General features: G+C 38.3%; 1 protein-coding gene across 1 annotated transcript in view; it reads right to left on the reverse strand.

Moving 5' to 3' along the window:
• Window positions 1-3,453: 3,453 nt before the first annotated feature.
• Skor2 (SKI family transcriptional corepressor 2) overlaps window positions 3,454-16,543 on the reverse strand; it is a 34,506-nt gene continuing 21,416 nt past the window's right edge. The window contains exons 6-7 of the mRNA XM_046428464.1: window positions 11,012-11,079; window positions 3,454-3,516 (exon numbers count right to left, since the gene is read on the reverse strand). Of these exons, the coding sequence (XP_046284420.1) occupies window positions 3,454-3,516; window positions 11,012-11,079 (131 nt within the window). The remainder of the gene's footprint in view (window positions 3,517-11,011; window positions 11,080-16,543) is intronic.

Here is a 16,543-nt window from a genome sequence, read left to right on the forward strand (position 1 = left end):
GGATCTGGCATAATTAGTGCCTGATAAATGATAATTATCATTTCCAACCTGGTCAATGGGTATTTATAGCTATTTAGATAACTATTTATAGTTAGGTATATAACTATAAATGAGTCATCTTCTCTAATTTTCTTTTCATTATGGAAAATGATTTAATTATTTTCTATCAAAGACAGGTGTTTCAACCTGTTATGTGAATGATATTTGAAAAATGCTTAAAGGTGCTTGAAAGAAAACAAATGTAAAGTAATAAATTAGTGTTGACATCATGCCGTTTTTATTTGGGGCACAGATTTCAAGATGATACTGGGGTGTCTTTGCAGGAACTGCCTCAGAGAAATAAGTAGACACAAGGAAGGCCATTAGGAATATTTCTGGGCTTAAAAACAGACTCAGATGAAACTGTGAAACACAAAGACATTCAGAAATGTTCTTCAAATCCTTTCCATTGTACTCATGAGCTCTTGATGTGACAAATACACAGAGCAGAACAACGTCTGATCTAATAGGGCCCTGTTTTAGGAGGTGACTGAAGATAAATTAAACAAACTACACCTTACACAGCTGGTAGCTAAACAAACAGAATTCATTGCCCCAAAGGGGGCTATGCCTAGGTTGAAGAAAGGTTTAAATAAATCCATGGGTAATGAATACTTAAGGAGTTATCGAGGGCAACTTAAGAGTATTATGTGTATATGCCTCAACTTTTAGGGTGATGTCATTAATCACAGTAACTTGGCTCTTCTGATGAATTATACAGTCAGTACCTTGGCTGGGGTGTTTGTTTCCTTTGACTCAACATGGAATTTCTTATGTTCTAACACAGGGCAAAAAAGATTTGTGGAGCAGTGATATGTGGCAGTACTTGCTCAGCTTATTAAGTGGATTGCCTGTGGTTTTGAAAAGCTTCCTCCCCTTAATAGTCATATTGGAATCCACTGGGTGGCAAGAACACAGCATACCACCTTAAGGGTCACGCTTGCATAAGACATTAATGCATCAATCCCTAATTTGGAAACCTGTGGTCACTCAGCAAGACAGAATTTGTCTCTCTCCCCTAGTGTAATGATTTTTATTTTGTAATCTCTCTTGGGGTAACTCCTTGCAGGCTTGGCATGTTGAGAATCAGAGACTGGCTCTAACAATATGGCCATGGTTCTCTGCCTGGCTGATTTAGCTAAGCATTTAAGTAACCACTAATCTTCTGAAAGCACCAGGGTCTACTTAGAGAAATCCCTGTTGTCTGCAAAGATGGAAACAAAATCAGCATGGAGGAAGCATTAGTTACTAAACACAAATCAATCTCTTTTTTTTTCACCTCGTTGTTCGCTCTATAACCATCAGGGGCGTGGTTTCAGGGCGGCGAGTCTTCATTTGGTAGGTGCAAGATGGGCTCATGCCTGACAAGCAGGGAAGATGAGTTGGGGAAGTGGAAGGAGTAAAAGGAGAGTTTATTGAAGCTCCTTTGTATAAATCAAACCACACTCTAATGGGTGAATCTCACAAATGCTGAGTAAAAAAAAGCCAGATGCAAGAGAACATTCTATACCATGTCCTTCACATGAAGTTCAAAAGCAGGCAAAATTAACCTGTCTTAGGTGGGAGAAACTGGATATGGGGACTCCAGGTGCTTACTGGGTGCTACAAATGTAAAAATTGAGTTTTTAGGTGGAAATCCATTGAACTTTGATCTGGAAACTTCATGATTCATATGACTTTATGATATGTCGACTATGCTGAATGTGTTACACTTCAACAGAAAGGTTATTTTGAAACACATGTGTTAATATTTCATCTTTTATTTGAAAGAAGATTAGTTTGACACTTTTGACTATTATACATGTGGTATTATCAGAATTTATTTGGATCATCCTTTCTTGCCTTGGTTATCTTGATACTCTGAATCTTGATACTCTGGAATCTAAATTTTTTAAATTTTTCATTTCATACTGCTGGTGCAAACCTCGTCTAACTATAATGGGAAAGAAACCATCCAAAGTCAACTTCAGACTTAATACAAATACTTTAATATAGAGAACAGAGCCAAACTCAGGCACATCTGTGTATCATTCCGTGGTGATGGAATCAGAACGATTTACGATCTGGGCATCTCTGATGCAGAAACATCTGTTCACTGAGGATAAGAAGTTCATGTGTTGGGTACAAGCTTCTAAAGTGGAGAGCCCTAGAATCTTTTCTTGGCTTTGCAGCACGGACACAGCATATTACATCTTTCTTTCCTGTGCCTCAGTTCCCCATTTGTAACATTAAGGGAAAGTGTACAAATGAGAATGTTTGGGAGAGGGCTTAGAGTGCCTGATGAAATTCCATTATCATTATAATTAAGACAAATACTGAAAATGGTCACTAATAAAGATGATGGCAAGAAGTAGGATTGTCATCTGTGCATGGAACAGGAAACATGATAGGCAGAAGGACTGTGAGCCTGCATTGGAAGGAATTTTCTTTTTTCTTTCTTTCTTTTCTTTTCCCTTTCTCCTTCCTTCCTTCCTTCCTTCCTTCCTTCCTTCCTTCCTTCCTTCCTTCCTTCCTTTCTTTTTTGCCAATAAATCCTACTGAGTTGAAAACATGTTCCAGAGGGAAGGAGTAGGAAAAATTATTCTGCTGGGAATGGATTGAACTGATAAATGGCCACAATCCTAGTTGGCCATGAGCAGTGGCAAATTCCACCCTCTGGTCTGGATTTTTTTTCCCCCTGATTTAGCTAATTCAATTGTCATCTCAATATATGGGTATAGAAACAATCATGTCTTAGTTTTTGCATTCCTACAATTCTAATAAACACATATGTCTTCTTTCATGGAATCAAAAAGTCGCTTTTGAAATGCTTAGGCATGTTCTGAATAAAATCAGTGAATTTTCACAGTTTTTTCCTTAAGAGTTCAGAATGTTTGTCTTTTAAATTATTGCAGGATGTGACTTTGAATCTGGCTTTAGCATAGAAAAACTCTTATAGGTTCAGAGAAAAAACGAACAGACGGTCTCAAACTGCCCCCCAATTGTTCATATCACCATCTGCAGTGACCCACTGAAAGTCAGACTTCAGGAAGAACTTTCAGAAGCAAAGGAAAGACAGAAAAGATGAGATATGATAAAAGCATGACTGGTGACATTTCCAAGGGGTAGAAACAAGGGTGTCAGAGAGAACCCTAAAGAGCAGAAAATCTTAAGATAGAATAAGCATCACTTCTGCAGACTGAGTAGAGAATTTCCTTACTTTCAGGAATTTTCTGTGGAATTTATAAGAAGCACTTAGTCATTCACATATCAAGTCTCATTCCCAGATATAGTAAAGCTCATCAGTCTACTGACTTAAACACAGGATACAACTTTACGAATCCCTTGGGCTATTTCAAATACATCAATCAAGAGTACAGTCAGCAATAACAACACGGATTGTTAAAAATCTCTTTCCTCTGGCTATCTCACCTTTTAGCTTTTGCTGAGATGGGCACCAAGCTTTTCTTTCCTGATCAAGCTTGCTGCATAGGGGATCTGTAAGACAAAAGCAAAACCATCCAGGTAAGCTGATTTGGAGGCAGATGTGTAGTGGAGACCTGTCATCATGCCTAACAATTTGAATGCCAATGAAACTTCGAGGAGAAGGTCCCCACCTGCTCAGCAGTAGAAACTTCTGAGGGTACAGCATTCCTAAGTCCCATTTAAAAACCCATCAAGGACAGAAAGGGTGATCACAGTGGATTGCTGCTCCAGCTAGTCCCCGAGGTTAACAGGTAGTACTTCATTTTTAAAAGTTTTTGAAATTTTGCATTTAATACTATGGTATTATTATTTTTTATTTTAGATATGAAAAGTGAATTACAATACTATATGTCCAAAGTCACAACAAAAATGTGATTACAAATTAGTTCAGTGAAATCTTTCAGTTTATTTGAGTTGATTTCTTTATAAAATATAATATCATTATAAATCACAAGTAAAACTAAACACAAATGATTACTGTGGGTAAATTTCCAATAACTGATAAGAAGCACCAGAAAAAAAAATTGTAGTGAATGGAAAATATGACTCTTGAGAATTCTACCTCGATAAACTCAAAGAGTACTTTTGAATGCTGAGGTTGTTAATGAAAACCCATCACATTTTCATTAGAAAATTTAAATGGCTGAATTTAGTTATCTTCTCCTCTAACCTCAGTTAAAGTCCTTTATCATTGTGTTACCCACCTTAAGCATTACAAGACTAAACTCAAGATTTTAAAGAGTTTATCTATTTGAAATATGTATTTAAGAAATACACATTTGGTCTTTTAGAATGTAGCATAAAGCCGGTGTGATGGTGCTGAGAGAGAGGCTGAGGAAGGAGGATCACAAGTTTCTTAGCAATTTAGTGAGGCTGTAAGCAACTCATTGAGACTCTGACTCTAAATTTAAAACAAACAAACAACAACAACAACAACAAAAAGAACAATGGAGGTGGTTCAGTGGTCAAGCACCCCTGAGGTCAATCCCTGGTACCAAAAAAAAAAAAAAGAATGTAACATGAAAATATGGATGTTACTTTAAAAGAGGAAGGGGAATAAAATTACTTTAATTTTTTAGGCAATGCTTTTGAATTCTGTTATGTACATCTCCACATTCCTAGCACATTGGTATGTTTTACTGTCTTGATCTACCAGTCCATAAATACAAATCTTTATTAATGGAAAGGAGCTTCAAATTTACACAATGATGCAATTGACTAAGGTGAGCTGGACCATTTACCATAAAAATGGGTCAATTGAATCAAATAATCTTTTTAATGGGAAAAAAAGGAGAAAATTAAAAGAGTCCCCTATTTTGATGCACGATCACAAATGAAACATATTGGATGGGCACATGTCTGATAAAGGACATAGATAACAGCATTGAAATTAATGATTCATGTAGCGACATAAAAAGTTCAGTGTTCTAATCTCATAGCTTAGGATGTGGGCTGAGATCAGCTAGCTAACTATGACAAGGACCGTTACACAGGGGCCTACTCTTGTTACCTCTTCTTTTCACTGGAGGTCATGCTACACCTACTGTTAACAGAGACACCCTTGAATCTTGCCTTTCCATTATGGTGTACGCTGCAATAAGCCAAAGCTCATGAATCACCTCTCTGTGTAGATGTGTAAAAGAACAGTCTTGAATGCAATTATTTAGGATAACCATAAATGATATAAACTGTTGGGCACAATGAGTTACCCATAATTTTTTTTGGAGGGGTACTGAATATTAAACCCAGGGCCTCACACATGCTAGGCAAGCACTCTACCAGTGAGTTGCATTTCCCAACCCTTTTTATTTTTATTTTGAAACAGGATTTTGCCCAGTTGCTAAGGCTCGCCTTGAACTTGTGATCTTCCTGCCTCAGCCTACCGAATCTCTGGGATCACAGGGGCGCACCACCGCACCTGGATTGTGACACTTTCACATTCAGAAAGAGTCCTCAACATCAGGATTGGATGTCACAGATTTATTGTTCTGTTCTGTGCCAGGCACTATGAGAGATAAGTCAACATCACCATGAGTCACCATACAAGTGTGTAAACTATTTATCCTAACCCAAAGGAAAGTGCCAATAGGTCCCTATTCTCACAGCTAAGTCAGAATGCCTTTTTCTTTCCTTTGTGTGTTTTTTCCTCCATAAATAACAATGTAGCATTTTATTAAGGTAAAAAGTGGAGAAAGAAAAGAGAAAAAGGACATTTTCAAATGTCCCTCCCCAAAGCCCCAGACTGGAATTTAAACTGCTGTGAGAATTATCTTCACACAAACACTAATTATTAATTTATTTTCTTAAAACAAAAAGAAATGAAAGCCAAAAAAACCCAAAAATTTAAAAATCAAAAATTAAAGAAAGATCACATTAGCACATGGCCTACTTGTTCATGAAAACTAGGTTATTTCATTGATTCCAAGATACATGTTTCCTCCTCACATTTTAACATCTCTTAAATCAGATTATTATAATTATGGCCTCTTAAAATTATGGTTGAAAAAATTTTTTTCTTGTAATTCACCAAGTAACGTGCCTCTTAAACTGGATGGTGTTTCAGGTTCCATAAAATGCAATATTGGATTTACAGACACATCAGCAAACTCTCCCCAACTTCCAGGAGCTCAGGATTCTAGAAGCTCCATTTAAGCCATTATTCCATGAACATCTCCTACAACAGGACTTACAGAAGTTTTCTTTTCATTTCTTTTCAAAGGAAAGTGCCAGCTTGGAAATCACCCAGATTGGCATGAACAAAAAAATAATAATTAATTAACTAATTAATTAATTAAAATGTTATGTAACTTCCAAGTTGCCCAGTTGACTCTAATTGAGCTAAAGTACTGGGGTTGGTTAGGGAATGTAGCTGAGCGGTAGAGTGCTTGCAGGCCCTGAGACCTCTGGGTTTGATCCCTAGAAGTGCAAAAAAGACAGGGATTGGAGTCTTTCAACTTTCCTAGTTTGTGCTAAAAGAGAGTTAGCCTGAGTTCACTCAGGTGAGTCAAAATCTCAGAGCAAGAATGATGAGAAGGCTATAGAATTAAGGGAAATTGATTATTGTTAAGATGCAAGGCAGTGGATGAATAATTGGAAAAATGCACGGAGGAGTCAAATAGTCAAAATCTATCTGCTGTTAGAAAATCTTAAAATATTAAGGAAGCTTCTACAGAAGTTCAGATTTGTATCCTGCAGGGACCTCCTTTGACACATACTCAGCCATAAAAGCAAAATCCTCTAGAGGCCTAGGAATTTTTTTCTAAAAGTACAGTGCAAAACAGTAACTGTTTGATCTACTTTTTTCGAAACATGTAAAACATATTTTTACAAACTCTCTGGGTTGAGACTAAGAATCTGGGTAAGTTCCATCCTAATGAATACTGGAGAAACTCCAAGAAAAGTCCATTCCACTGAGGAGCTGAGCCTTTATCCAAAGCCAGCGCTCAACAGCAATGGGAAAGACCTGCTGCTCCTTTCTCTGCAAAGAGGCACTGTGCTCTCACCATTGGGAAGTTGTAAACTGCTTTTTTACAAGTCCACAGTGAATGAAACATTCGTACTAAATCTATTGATTGAACATTATTTTAATTGAGGCTTTTAATGAAGAACTTTTGAGACCAGTTCCCCTAGCTGCTTGTGACTGCAGCATTCTGGAAAAACAGCAGAGGGCACTTCAAGACTAGAACATATGCTTTGTCTTGGTGCTTCGCGGTAGCTATCCTGCAAGTTCCAAGGACAAGAGAGTCTGGGTCTAGCCCTAACCATGTGCTGTGTTGCAGCTTCACAATGTCCTTCAAGGACGAGGACAAAAAAAAATTTTTTTTTAAAGGAAAACAGCATGTTTTCCACACACACAAAAAAAAACTGATGTAATAGTTTATATACAGAGATGCACTGCTTAAAAAATTACTACCAAATAAGCAATGGGGAAAAAAAAGATTATCAGGGCATCCTAATAGTCTCAGTTCATGTTGTAAATCATTATAATCCATTCTTGAAAACCCTGATCAAAGGGTTATTCACTGAATAAAATATCTTCAGCTTCTTTGTAATCCAAAGGGATGATGAATTTTTTTTTAATTAAACATATTTTCCCTAGAATCACAATTCATTTGTGAATGAGGAATCTTTTACCCTTTATTATACTAAACATTTACATTTTCATGAAATTCTTAAATTCTAAAAATTTGTATTGGGTTCCTAGTGAGAGGACTTTATTTTTGTGTGTGTAAATAAATCCAGTCTAATAAAGAGAATGCTTTAAGCATTTGAAAACCCAGAGCAGAGATGCAGGATTTTAACACAAACTATGTCAAATACTTTGAAACTCAAATTTTAAGCTATTTTTAAAAATGTTAGCCTGTGTTCCTAAATAAATGTTAAATAAACTATTCTACATATGCTTTAAGCTTGGCATTGAGATACATGCATATTTATGTATAAATGCACAAGGAGAGTCTATCATTTGATTCTATGGTCACCACAATTTTACATGTAACAAACTAGAAAAAATATGCACTAGCACAGAAATGATAGTCAGCAGAGAATCTATAAATGTAGGATCCAAAGAAATTCAGAAGTTTTCTTTTTATGGCAATGATACCCGAGATGCTTTCCATATAAGTCTTTAGAATTGGAACGCTGTGTAACACATAGGATAAATCCACTGTGGGTCTATGGGAGTCATTACAAAATATGATGATTTTAATATGTTTGACTGCAAGATAGGATTGGTTTTTATTTCATCTACAGAAAAAAATGATTATTCTGTAATATGCACTCTGTAAACTTTAAGTATAAAATGATTTTGAGTGGATTGTTCTGTTCTCAGAAAGCAATGTACGCAACGATATTTACTGATGGATGAGATCATTCAACTAAAATCTTGAGAAAGCCAATAACTGATACTTCACAACTCCTTAATAATCTTCAGATAGGAATTTCTAAAAGACACTTTCCTCCAGGTACATTAGCAGATACATAAAGCTGAATAAGGCAACTAGATATATCACTATTCAAGTAACACTGTCTCAGTTCTAAAGCAGATAGTGTAACACAAACACAGATCCTTTCTGTTTAAAAATCTCTCCAGCCACCGAGGCTTAACTGGTTCAACTATTATAGACACTACTTGTACACAGCCCTAGCATTTTATGGCTTGCATGTGTATTTCCTGCTTATTACTCACTTGCACCTTATGATATCCCTATCAGGTCAATCCTTACAACAATTCTCTTTTGAGAAAAACAAAAACAACAACAACAACAAAAAAAAAAACTTGACAACATGGGCCTTGAACCAAGTTTACAGACCTCAGCGCTTACGTCTGCTAGTTGCTGACAGCGCAGTACTAATACACCAGCTCCCCATAACTCACCGGTATGCTTTACTTTACTAGTTGTGGCAGCAGTTGCATAGCAGGTAAAAGAACATTTGAGGAAATCAGGACCAAGCCAGGGACATTAGGAGTTAAGGGGACTGTTCTATGAGAGCATCAGAGTTAGGTCAGATGAGTTCATGGGTGGTGAAAATTCATTTGGCAAATGTTTACTTCTAACTTGTTGATGCGAGACCCTGCTAGGGGCTGGAGGCAGTGGGATACCAAAGAGGGGAAGAAGCAGGAGGGATGAATCATGTCTATTTCACCAATTTTTCTTGTTGATCATATGAATATAGTTTTGTGAATTTCAGGAATTGTACCTGTAGGGTTGGGGAGAAAATTCTAGCTTCTGTGTAACTATTTAACGTGTTAGGGATAAGTAAGACTCATCTAGATCCATAATACATGATGATAAAATATTTTGTAATACAGTCTAATAAAAATGTTTAGTAATACCAACTCATATTTTACAGGTGCCAATTATCTCAAAAGATATGAGATATTTCTTCTTCTATCAGTACCACCTGCTTATTTGCTAAAGAAATCAAATATAAAAGAGACATTAAGTTTTTATAACTAGCCTTGAAAGGGGGAAATAAAATAAATACTTTGTTTCCTTTTCTAATGCCAATTTTGCTATATTCACCACCACCCTGAAATCACTTTTTTTTTGGTCTCATATATGGCAATTTAAAAAAATATGAAAATAATGCCCTATGTAAAATCAGTAAGGTCTAAAATTTTTATATCCCTCTGTTTATATTCAAATTCTTCCTTTGGATGAAGAAAACAATAGGTATATTCACAGCAAGTAATTATACCACTTATTATCTAGAAATAAAAAACTGACGATAGTAGACACATTTTTTTTTTTTTTACTATCTATGAGGGATTTATTACCAATTGATTAAGAAAATTCTCTTCTCCATAGTAAATTTAGGTGTATACAAGACTGACTGACAAAACTAACATAAGATAAGGTCCTATTTAAGGGGCACCTTGTATAGAGGTTTTCAGAACTGAGAGCTGTCATTAAGGGACTGAGTCAGAAAAAAACAAATGGGCTGTTTTGAGAGTTACAAGCAGCACCTTGTAACGTCATCTTATGTACAGTGCCCCCAGAATTCGGGAAAACCTGATGAAATCCAAGACTGCTTTAAGAATGATTCTAAGGAATCTCCATGAACACAGGCACAACAGATGCAGAAAGGAAACATTAAAACATATTTCTTAATTGTGACAGAGACTAGATATCTAGTTCTGAAACAAGATGCAGAGACACCCACACCTAATTGGTACAAGGGTAACAGATCAGCTGAAAAATGTCAAGCAACCCAAATTATAATAATCATGCTGGTAATACCACTAAGGATCAGCACAGGTCTTTATCCAGGTGATTAAAAATATCTTGAAAATATTGAGCAGAAATTAGTTTCCCTATTGTACTCATGAAAATGAGGAAGCTTGGCAGAACCCTTTGAGAGCACTAATGAATAATACCAGATGTGTCTGTGCAGGGACAAAGGGCAAGGACTTCAGAAAACAAACAAAAATCCCAAACAAAGCTACTACATTTATCACACATCCTTCTGTTTTCTTTTTAGTTCTCCTATATAAATAGATTACTTTGAAGAATGATTAGGATAGAGTAACACACTTTATTTGGAAATAATGTTTCTTTTCATTATCCTTCAAGTGAATGCAATTGGTTAATTGTGTGTATACTAAGCCCTATTGACTGTGGAGGGCCTGACTCAGGTGTGGGTCAGGAAAGGGGGGGTGGGCAGGAGAGAGTGGCCCCTCACTGTGCTCTCATGCAGCGCAGCACCAGGTATGGAAGTTTGTTCGGTGGAAGGAAACATCAGACACCTCTAGTTCGCCCACAGAGACAATTTACGCATCTGTCTATTAACACATGGTAGGTAGTTACATTTAGAGGAAGCATACTGACACATCTGTTTACCCTGTTTCCTAAGTAAATCTCTTGGTAATTAGCATATAAACCAGCTGAGAGGTAAGTGGACCCAAGGACTCCCTGGAAAAAACACGAACAGTTTCATACATATTGGGGGGTTTGAAAACAAATCAATCAAGTTGCATCTACTTTTAAGTAGAAATTCATCTTACAATTTGTAACTGTTGCACCATTTCCTCACGGTAAGCTAGTTCTCTCTTCATCTGATCCTGAAAATTATCTGTTGAGAGAGAGAAATAGAGAAGAAAATTAGTTGGAGTGCAAAATCTACTTTTAGTATACAGTTGGCCCTCCATGTCAGAGGGTCCTGCATTCATGATTCAAGCAACCTAAAATCAAAAATATGCAATTTTAAAAAGTGCATCTGTATTGAACATGTACAGGTTTTCCCCTTATCACTATTCCCTAAACAATTCAGTCTAACAACTATTTACATAGCATGCACATTGTATTAGGTATTATAAATAATATAGAGATTATATTATATAGAGAGATTATTTAAAGTATATGGGAGAATGTGCAGAGATTATATGCACACACTATGGCATTTTATGTAAGAGACTTGAGCATCCATGGATCTTCCCCTGCAGGGGGAACCAATCCCCAGTGGATGTTGAGGGACCAGTAAAATATTGCTGATAGTTCCATAGAGAGTCCCTGCACTGTAGCCACCCCCACCCTTTTAAGTAAACATCATTGCTGTTTAAAGACATGTTTTCAGCACCCTATGATTTAATTAGAATCAGACAATAAATTCTGAGAGAGTAAGGCCTATTCTTATATTTCATAGCATCTCAGCCCCGATCAAGTCCCTTTTATAGAAGAATTATAAAGAAAGATCCACTACATTCATGTTCTCTGATCTTTGCACACTTGTGCAAGTACAGCACTGAGCTTGCACTATCTCCACAAGTTCATTGACAGTGAGGGGCTTGACCAACGTGCAGATGATGCCTCTGGGCCACTAGAACACAAGCCTTGGAACACGCCTGCTGGCTTCCCTACAGCTCACCTCACTTGTATTCTGGCCTGACTCTCCCAACCAACAATCCTTCTTACACCATATTAACCCTGGTATGTCCCCCTTTGGCCTGATGCCATTAAATAAACTGCCTCAATCCAAGAAACCAGGGAGAGGGGACTTTAAGAGATACTGTTATACAAAAACCATTTTATAATTCTGTGTATTCATCATTTTTTTAAAACAAAAATTTTTTAAGTTGTCAATGGACCTTTATTTTTATTTATTTATATGTGGTGCTAAGAATCAAACCCAGTGCTTCACACATGCCAGGCAAGTGCTCTACCATTGTGCTATAAACCCAGCTCACATGTTTATAATTTTTATTTCATTTAAGAAGTGACTTTGAAGTGCATAGCACAGCATTGCACCTTCTCCTTGTGATCTTTTTTTAAAGCATAGACTTGCTAGCTTTGGCTCTGTGTGCTTTAAAGGAGAAATTAACATGATTGTGTGATTAAGTATTATACGTAATTTTTTTTTTGTTGTTGCATTTATGGTTGATAGATAGAGCAGCTGCTTGGAGAAACCAGAAACTCACTTCTCAGCTTTTCCTCTCCTCTCCCTTCCGCCTCTGCAGACACCTGATGTGTGGATCCCCTGTGTCCTCCCTCCTTCCTCCACTCTTTGTCCCTGTTACCTCCCAAGCACAAGCAACACTCAGAGGCAACACCCTGCACCTACCTTTTCCCTGAGTAATTTCCCAACTGACCTCGGGCCTCCAGTCCCTCTCTCTCCAAATCCCTTTCATTCTCCCACTTTAAAATCTCTGATGGCCATCATTTTCAAGATAATAAATAAATCTTTAGCACTCACAAGACTCTGGATACTTAGAGATTAAAATGTTGTTGCTTTTATTTTTATTTTTTTACTTTTATCTTCTATACTATTTGATTTCTTTTCCCAACCCCAAGCATGTAGTTTAATTTTTTTTTCCAAAGACTTAATCTCTCTTCTGAATTTGCTGTGAAAGGCACTGCAGAGAGAGAGAAGCTTCTGGTGCAGAGGGAGGATGGGGACTCTCATTCCCTTGGGGAAGGAAACAGTGCTTTTGCAGAGGTGGAGAATGGTGTGCAAGGAGAGGGTGACTGGGCATGGTCAGTTCACAGCAGCAGAGGGCTCAGAGGAAACACCCTGCACCTACCACCCATCAAACCACCCTCCAGTCCTCAAACATGCACCCAACTTCTGGTCTCTGTGCCTTTGCTCCTGCCTTCACGGAAAATACTAGCCCTTTCTTTAAAGTCCAGTTCCAACATCATCTCCCCAAGAAAGTTCTCTCATTTTCCTGCCCCTTCTGCCAGAATCAGTCACCTTTCTTTGGTACTTCTCCAGCACCCAATCAGCACCTCTGTAAATATGTCTGTAATACACACTATTAGTTGTTACACGTTTGACTTCCAGTTAAACAATGAATTCTTGAAGGGCAGGAAGAGAAGTTGCAGACACTTTTTAAATTTCCCCAGGCCTTCCTCAGTGCTCGGCACACAGCTGGGGTGAGTTAACGAATCCAGCATGGTACTCTCCACCTGCAGGTGGGATTCTGCCATCGCTGGGAACTGCCCCACTTTGCAGCCTCAGACCTTTATCTGAAGAAGCAAGAGTGTGCAGTGCTGTGCTCTTGAGGCCCTTTATGCTCTAGTATTATAAGGTTGGATGAGGAGGTGAACGGATGTGGCTGGGTCCCGAGCACTCCCCCACCTCCGTCTTTCCTATGCTGGGAAAGGAGGAGGGCGGTGTTTTGATTCACACTGATAACAATTAGGGGTGAGGTGCTGTCTGAGGAGCTGGCACCCACCTTGCCACACTAGGGTGCTCTGGGGTGGGTCAAAGCCAACAGGCGGAGTCAGTCCTCCACAAATTGCCCTGGTTCCAACACCATGGTCCCACGGCCTGGCCTAAATGCCTCCAGGAAGCTAGTGTTTGCAGACACAGACAGCCCAGAAGAAAAGCAGACCTCTCTCTAGAAGACAGCTTTCCTCTAAGCCTCAGGAGGCTCCTCTGTCTCTCTAGGGATCCAAGGGGTGGCTCTGACCAAAGAGGTAAACTGAGATAGACTAGGAATGAGGGGCAATCGGAAGCTGACCTGGCTGGAACATTCCTTGAGATTCCAGAAGATTTGATAGTCAGGGGGTGGAAACAGCCAAGAGTAACTAAAAGTGAAATGATGAAAACTATTCTTCATTTGAGCTCATTGTTCTATTACAGTACATAATACAATCCCTTACAATGAAAAGAAAAATGAAGACATTAAATTATTTTTAAAAAATGAACAATGAATATCTTTGTGAGGATTGCAGTGGGGAAAGGCATTAAAGACAAAAAAAATCAAAGAGGAAAAAAAGATGGATTGGTTTGATTAGACAGAACTTGAAAACTTTGATATGAAAATAAATTACAAATTAAACTTCTCAAACACAAAACACTATTGTACCATCTAAAGATATTGATATAAAGCAGAGAATATTTGTGTCATGTCAAAATTTAATATTTTAGTATGTAAGGGATTCCTACAAATCAATAAGAAAATGAACACATCAAAAAAAATAGAGGGAGAGAATATAAAATGGAACTTACAAAACATACAGATGAATGATGAACAGATGAAAAGTCTTCAGTATGTTAGTAGCAAAAGAAAGAAAGTGACATGAGGCACCATTTTCTAGTTAAGGTAGTGAAGACTAAAAGAAAAGATGTTATGTGGGGTCCCAGGGATGGCACCATGAACTGGCACACTCTTTTGGGGAAGAAACCTGAAATTAGAGCTTTCAAAGGTTCATACCCTTTAATATAACAATTCTTTTAGGCGTTTATCCCAAGGAAATAATAATGGACATGTGCAAAGATTTTAGTTACAATGTCTCTCATCTGAAGCTTGGACAAACCATATTGTCTAACACAAGAGGACTTCATAGGGACATTCTCACTAGCTCAGTGGAGAGCACTTGCCTAGCATGTGAGAGGTCCTGGGTTTGATTCCCTGCACAATAAACACACACACACACAGAGAGAGAGAGAGAGAGAGAGAGAGAGAGAGAGAGAGAGAGAAGAAGACATTTATAGAATGATGTGTAATAATAAAAAGAGAATTTTTCTCCTTTAGCAAAACACAAAAACACACACACACAGTGGCACAGACTGTGTGTGTGTGTGTGTGTGTGTGTGTGTTTGTGTTTCTGGGGACAGAGCCCAGGGCATTACGCATGCTAGATAAGTGGTCTACCACTGAGCTACTTCCCCAGCCTCAAGAGACACATTTTAATTAAAAAAAGAAGAGATTACTTAGACACAGGTGTAGGCCTGTAATCCCAGCAATTCAGGAGGCTGAGACAGGAGGATAAAATTTGAGGCCACCTAAGTCAGGTCCCTGTCTCAAAATAAAAACTAAAAAGGGCTGGGGATGTGGCTCAGTGGCAGATCATCCCTGGGTTCAATCCCTAGTATCGAAAAGAAGGAGAAGGAGGAGAAAAAGAAGAAGGAAGGAAAAAAGGAGGATAAAAAAATTGTTCGTAAAAAATCTCACTGTTAAAAAAATAATATGTATTAAAAAGACTGAAATTCCAAAATGTTAATAGCATTTGCAAGATTATAGATGAGGTTTTTGTTTTCTTCCCTTTGTATTTCTGTATACTTAAAATTTTCTAAGACAAGCACAACTTTTGAGATACAAAGACTGTCACTCAGCAAGAAACAAAAATATTAAAAGCTTCGCTATATGCTGAAACCTGATGGAAATATAATTGGAAATGAAATGATTAAGCTTATTTCTTTAATGAGAATCCCTTAAAACTCATCAATTTTGGGGAAGTGATGATAAAAAAGGAGGTAGCAGAGAGAAACGCCACAGTGCAGTGGCACAGGCTGCGCACTGCAACCAGGAAAGCTTGAAAGCCAAAACTCTCCAAGAAGCAAGAGAAGTCTGCACTCCTGGGCTGGTGGTAAGAAGAAAGCTCATGTGGCACGTCTGCTGACCCAGGACACCCTACTCAGGGCGCACCAGGCTGTGAAGTTCTTTTTCCATACACCATCTTCATTTTGCCATACCGTTTCCAAGCAACTACAGGGATGTTTGGTCTGTACGGTGTTTTGAACTACCCCCTACCTCCAGAGGGTGCTACAAGAAGACAGAGGAAGGAGGAGGGACACCCCTGAACATAAGTGAACCCTCAGTACTGGTCACAGGGGGAATATGTGGACAACCAGATTCAGGTAGTTGAGATGTTTTTTTTGTTTTCAATAGGATGTAACCAGCTTTCTGGGAGAGCAATGCTTTATGAGAATCTGAAATGATGACAGCCCCTGGAGCTGTGTCCTGGATAAGGAGGGCCTGACCAAGGGGACCATTCCCAACCTGAGAAACACAATGTGCAGAGGTGGGAAAGCGACGAGGTGGAGAGTGTCTGCCTGCTCACTGGAGCTTGGAGGGGAGAATTCAAAGAAGGCTGGAGAGACAGGATGGGTCAGCAGAAGAGGGTTTTCAGAGTAAATGAGGAGTTAATGTGCACAACGTGTCAAGAAGAGGGAACCATTATGGTTTCTTGAGTGGAAAACGTGGTGCCAAAGGTAGAGTGTGAGGAAGACCAGAATAACCAGAGCCAAGGTGGAGAAAGGAGGTGAGGACACGGGCACCCTTCTACTACCACCAGTCATGGCCGCCAGGTTT

Source organism: Marmota monax, unplaced genomic scaffold (genome assembly GCF_021218885.2).
Source record: "Marmota monax isolate L192 unplaced genomic scaffold, Marmota_monax_Labrador192_F-V1.1 WCK01_AAM20220418_F8-fsc00031, whole genome shotgun sequence".
Lineage (NCBI taxonomy): Eukaryota > Metazoa > Chordata > Mammalia > Rodentia > Sciuridae > Marmota > Marmota monax.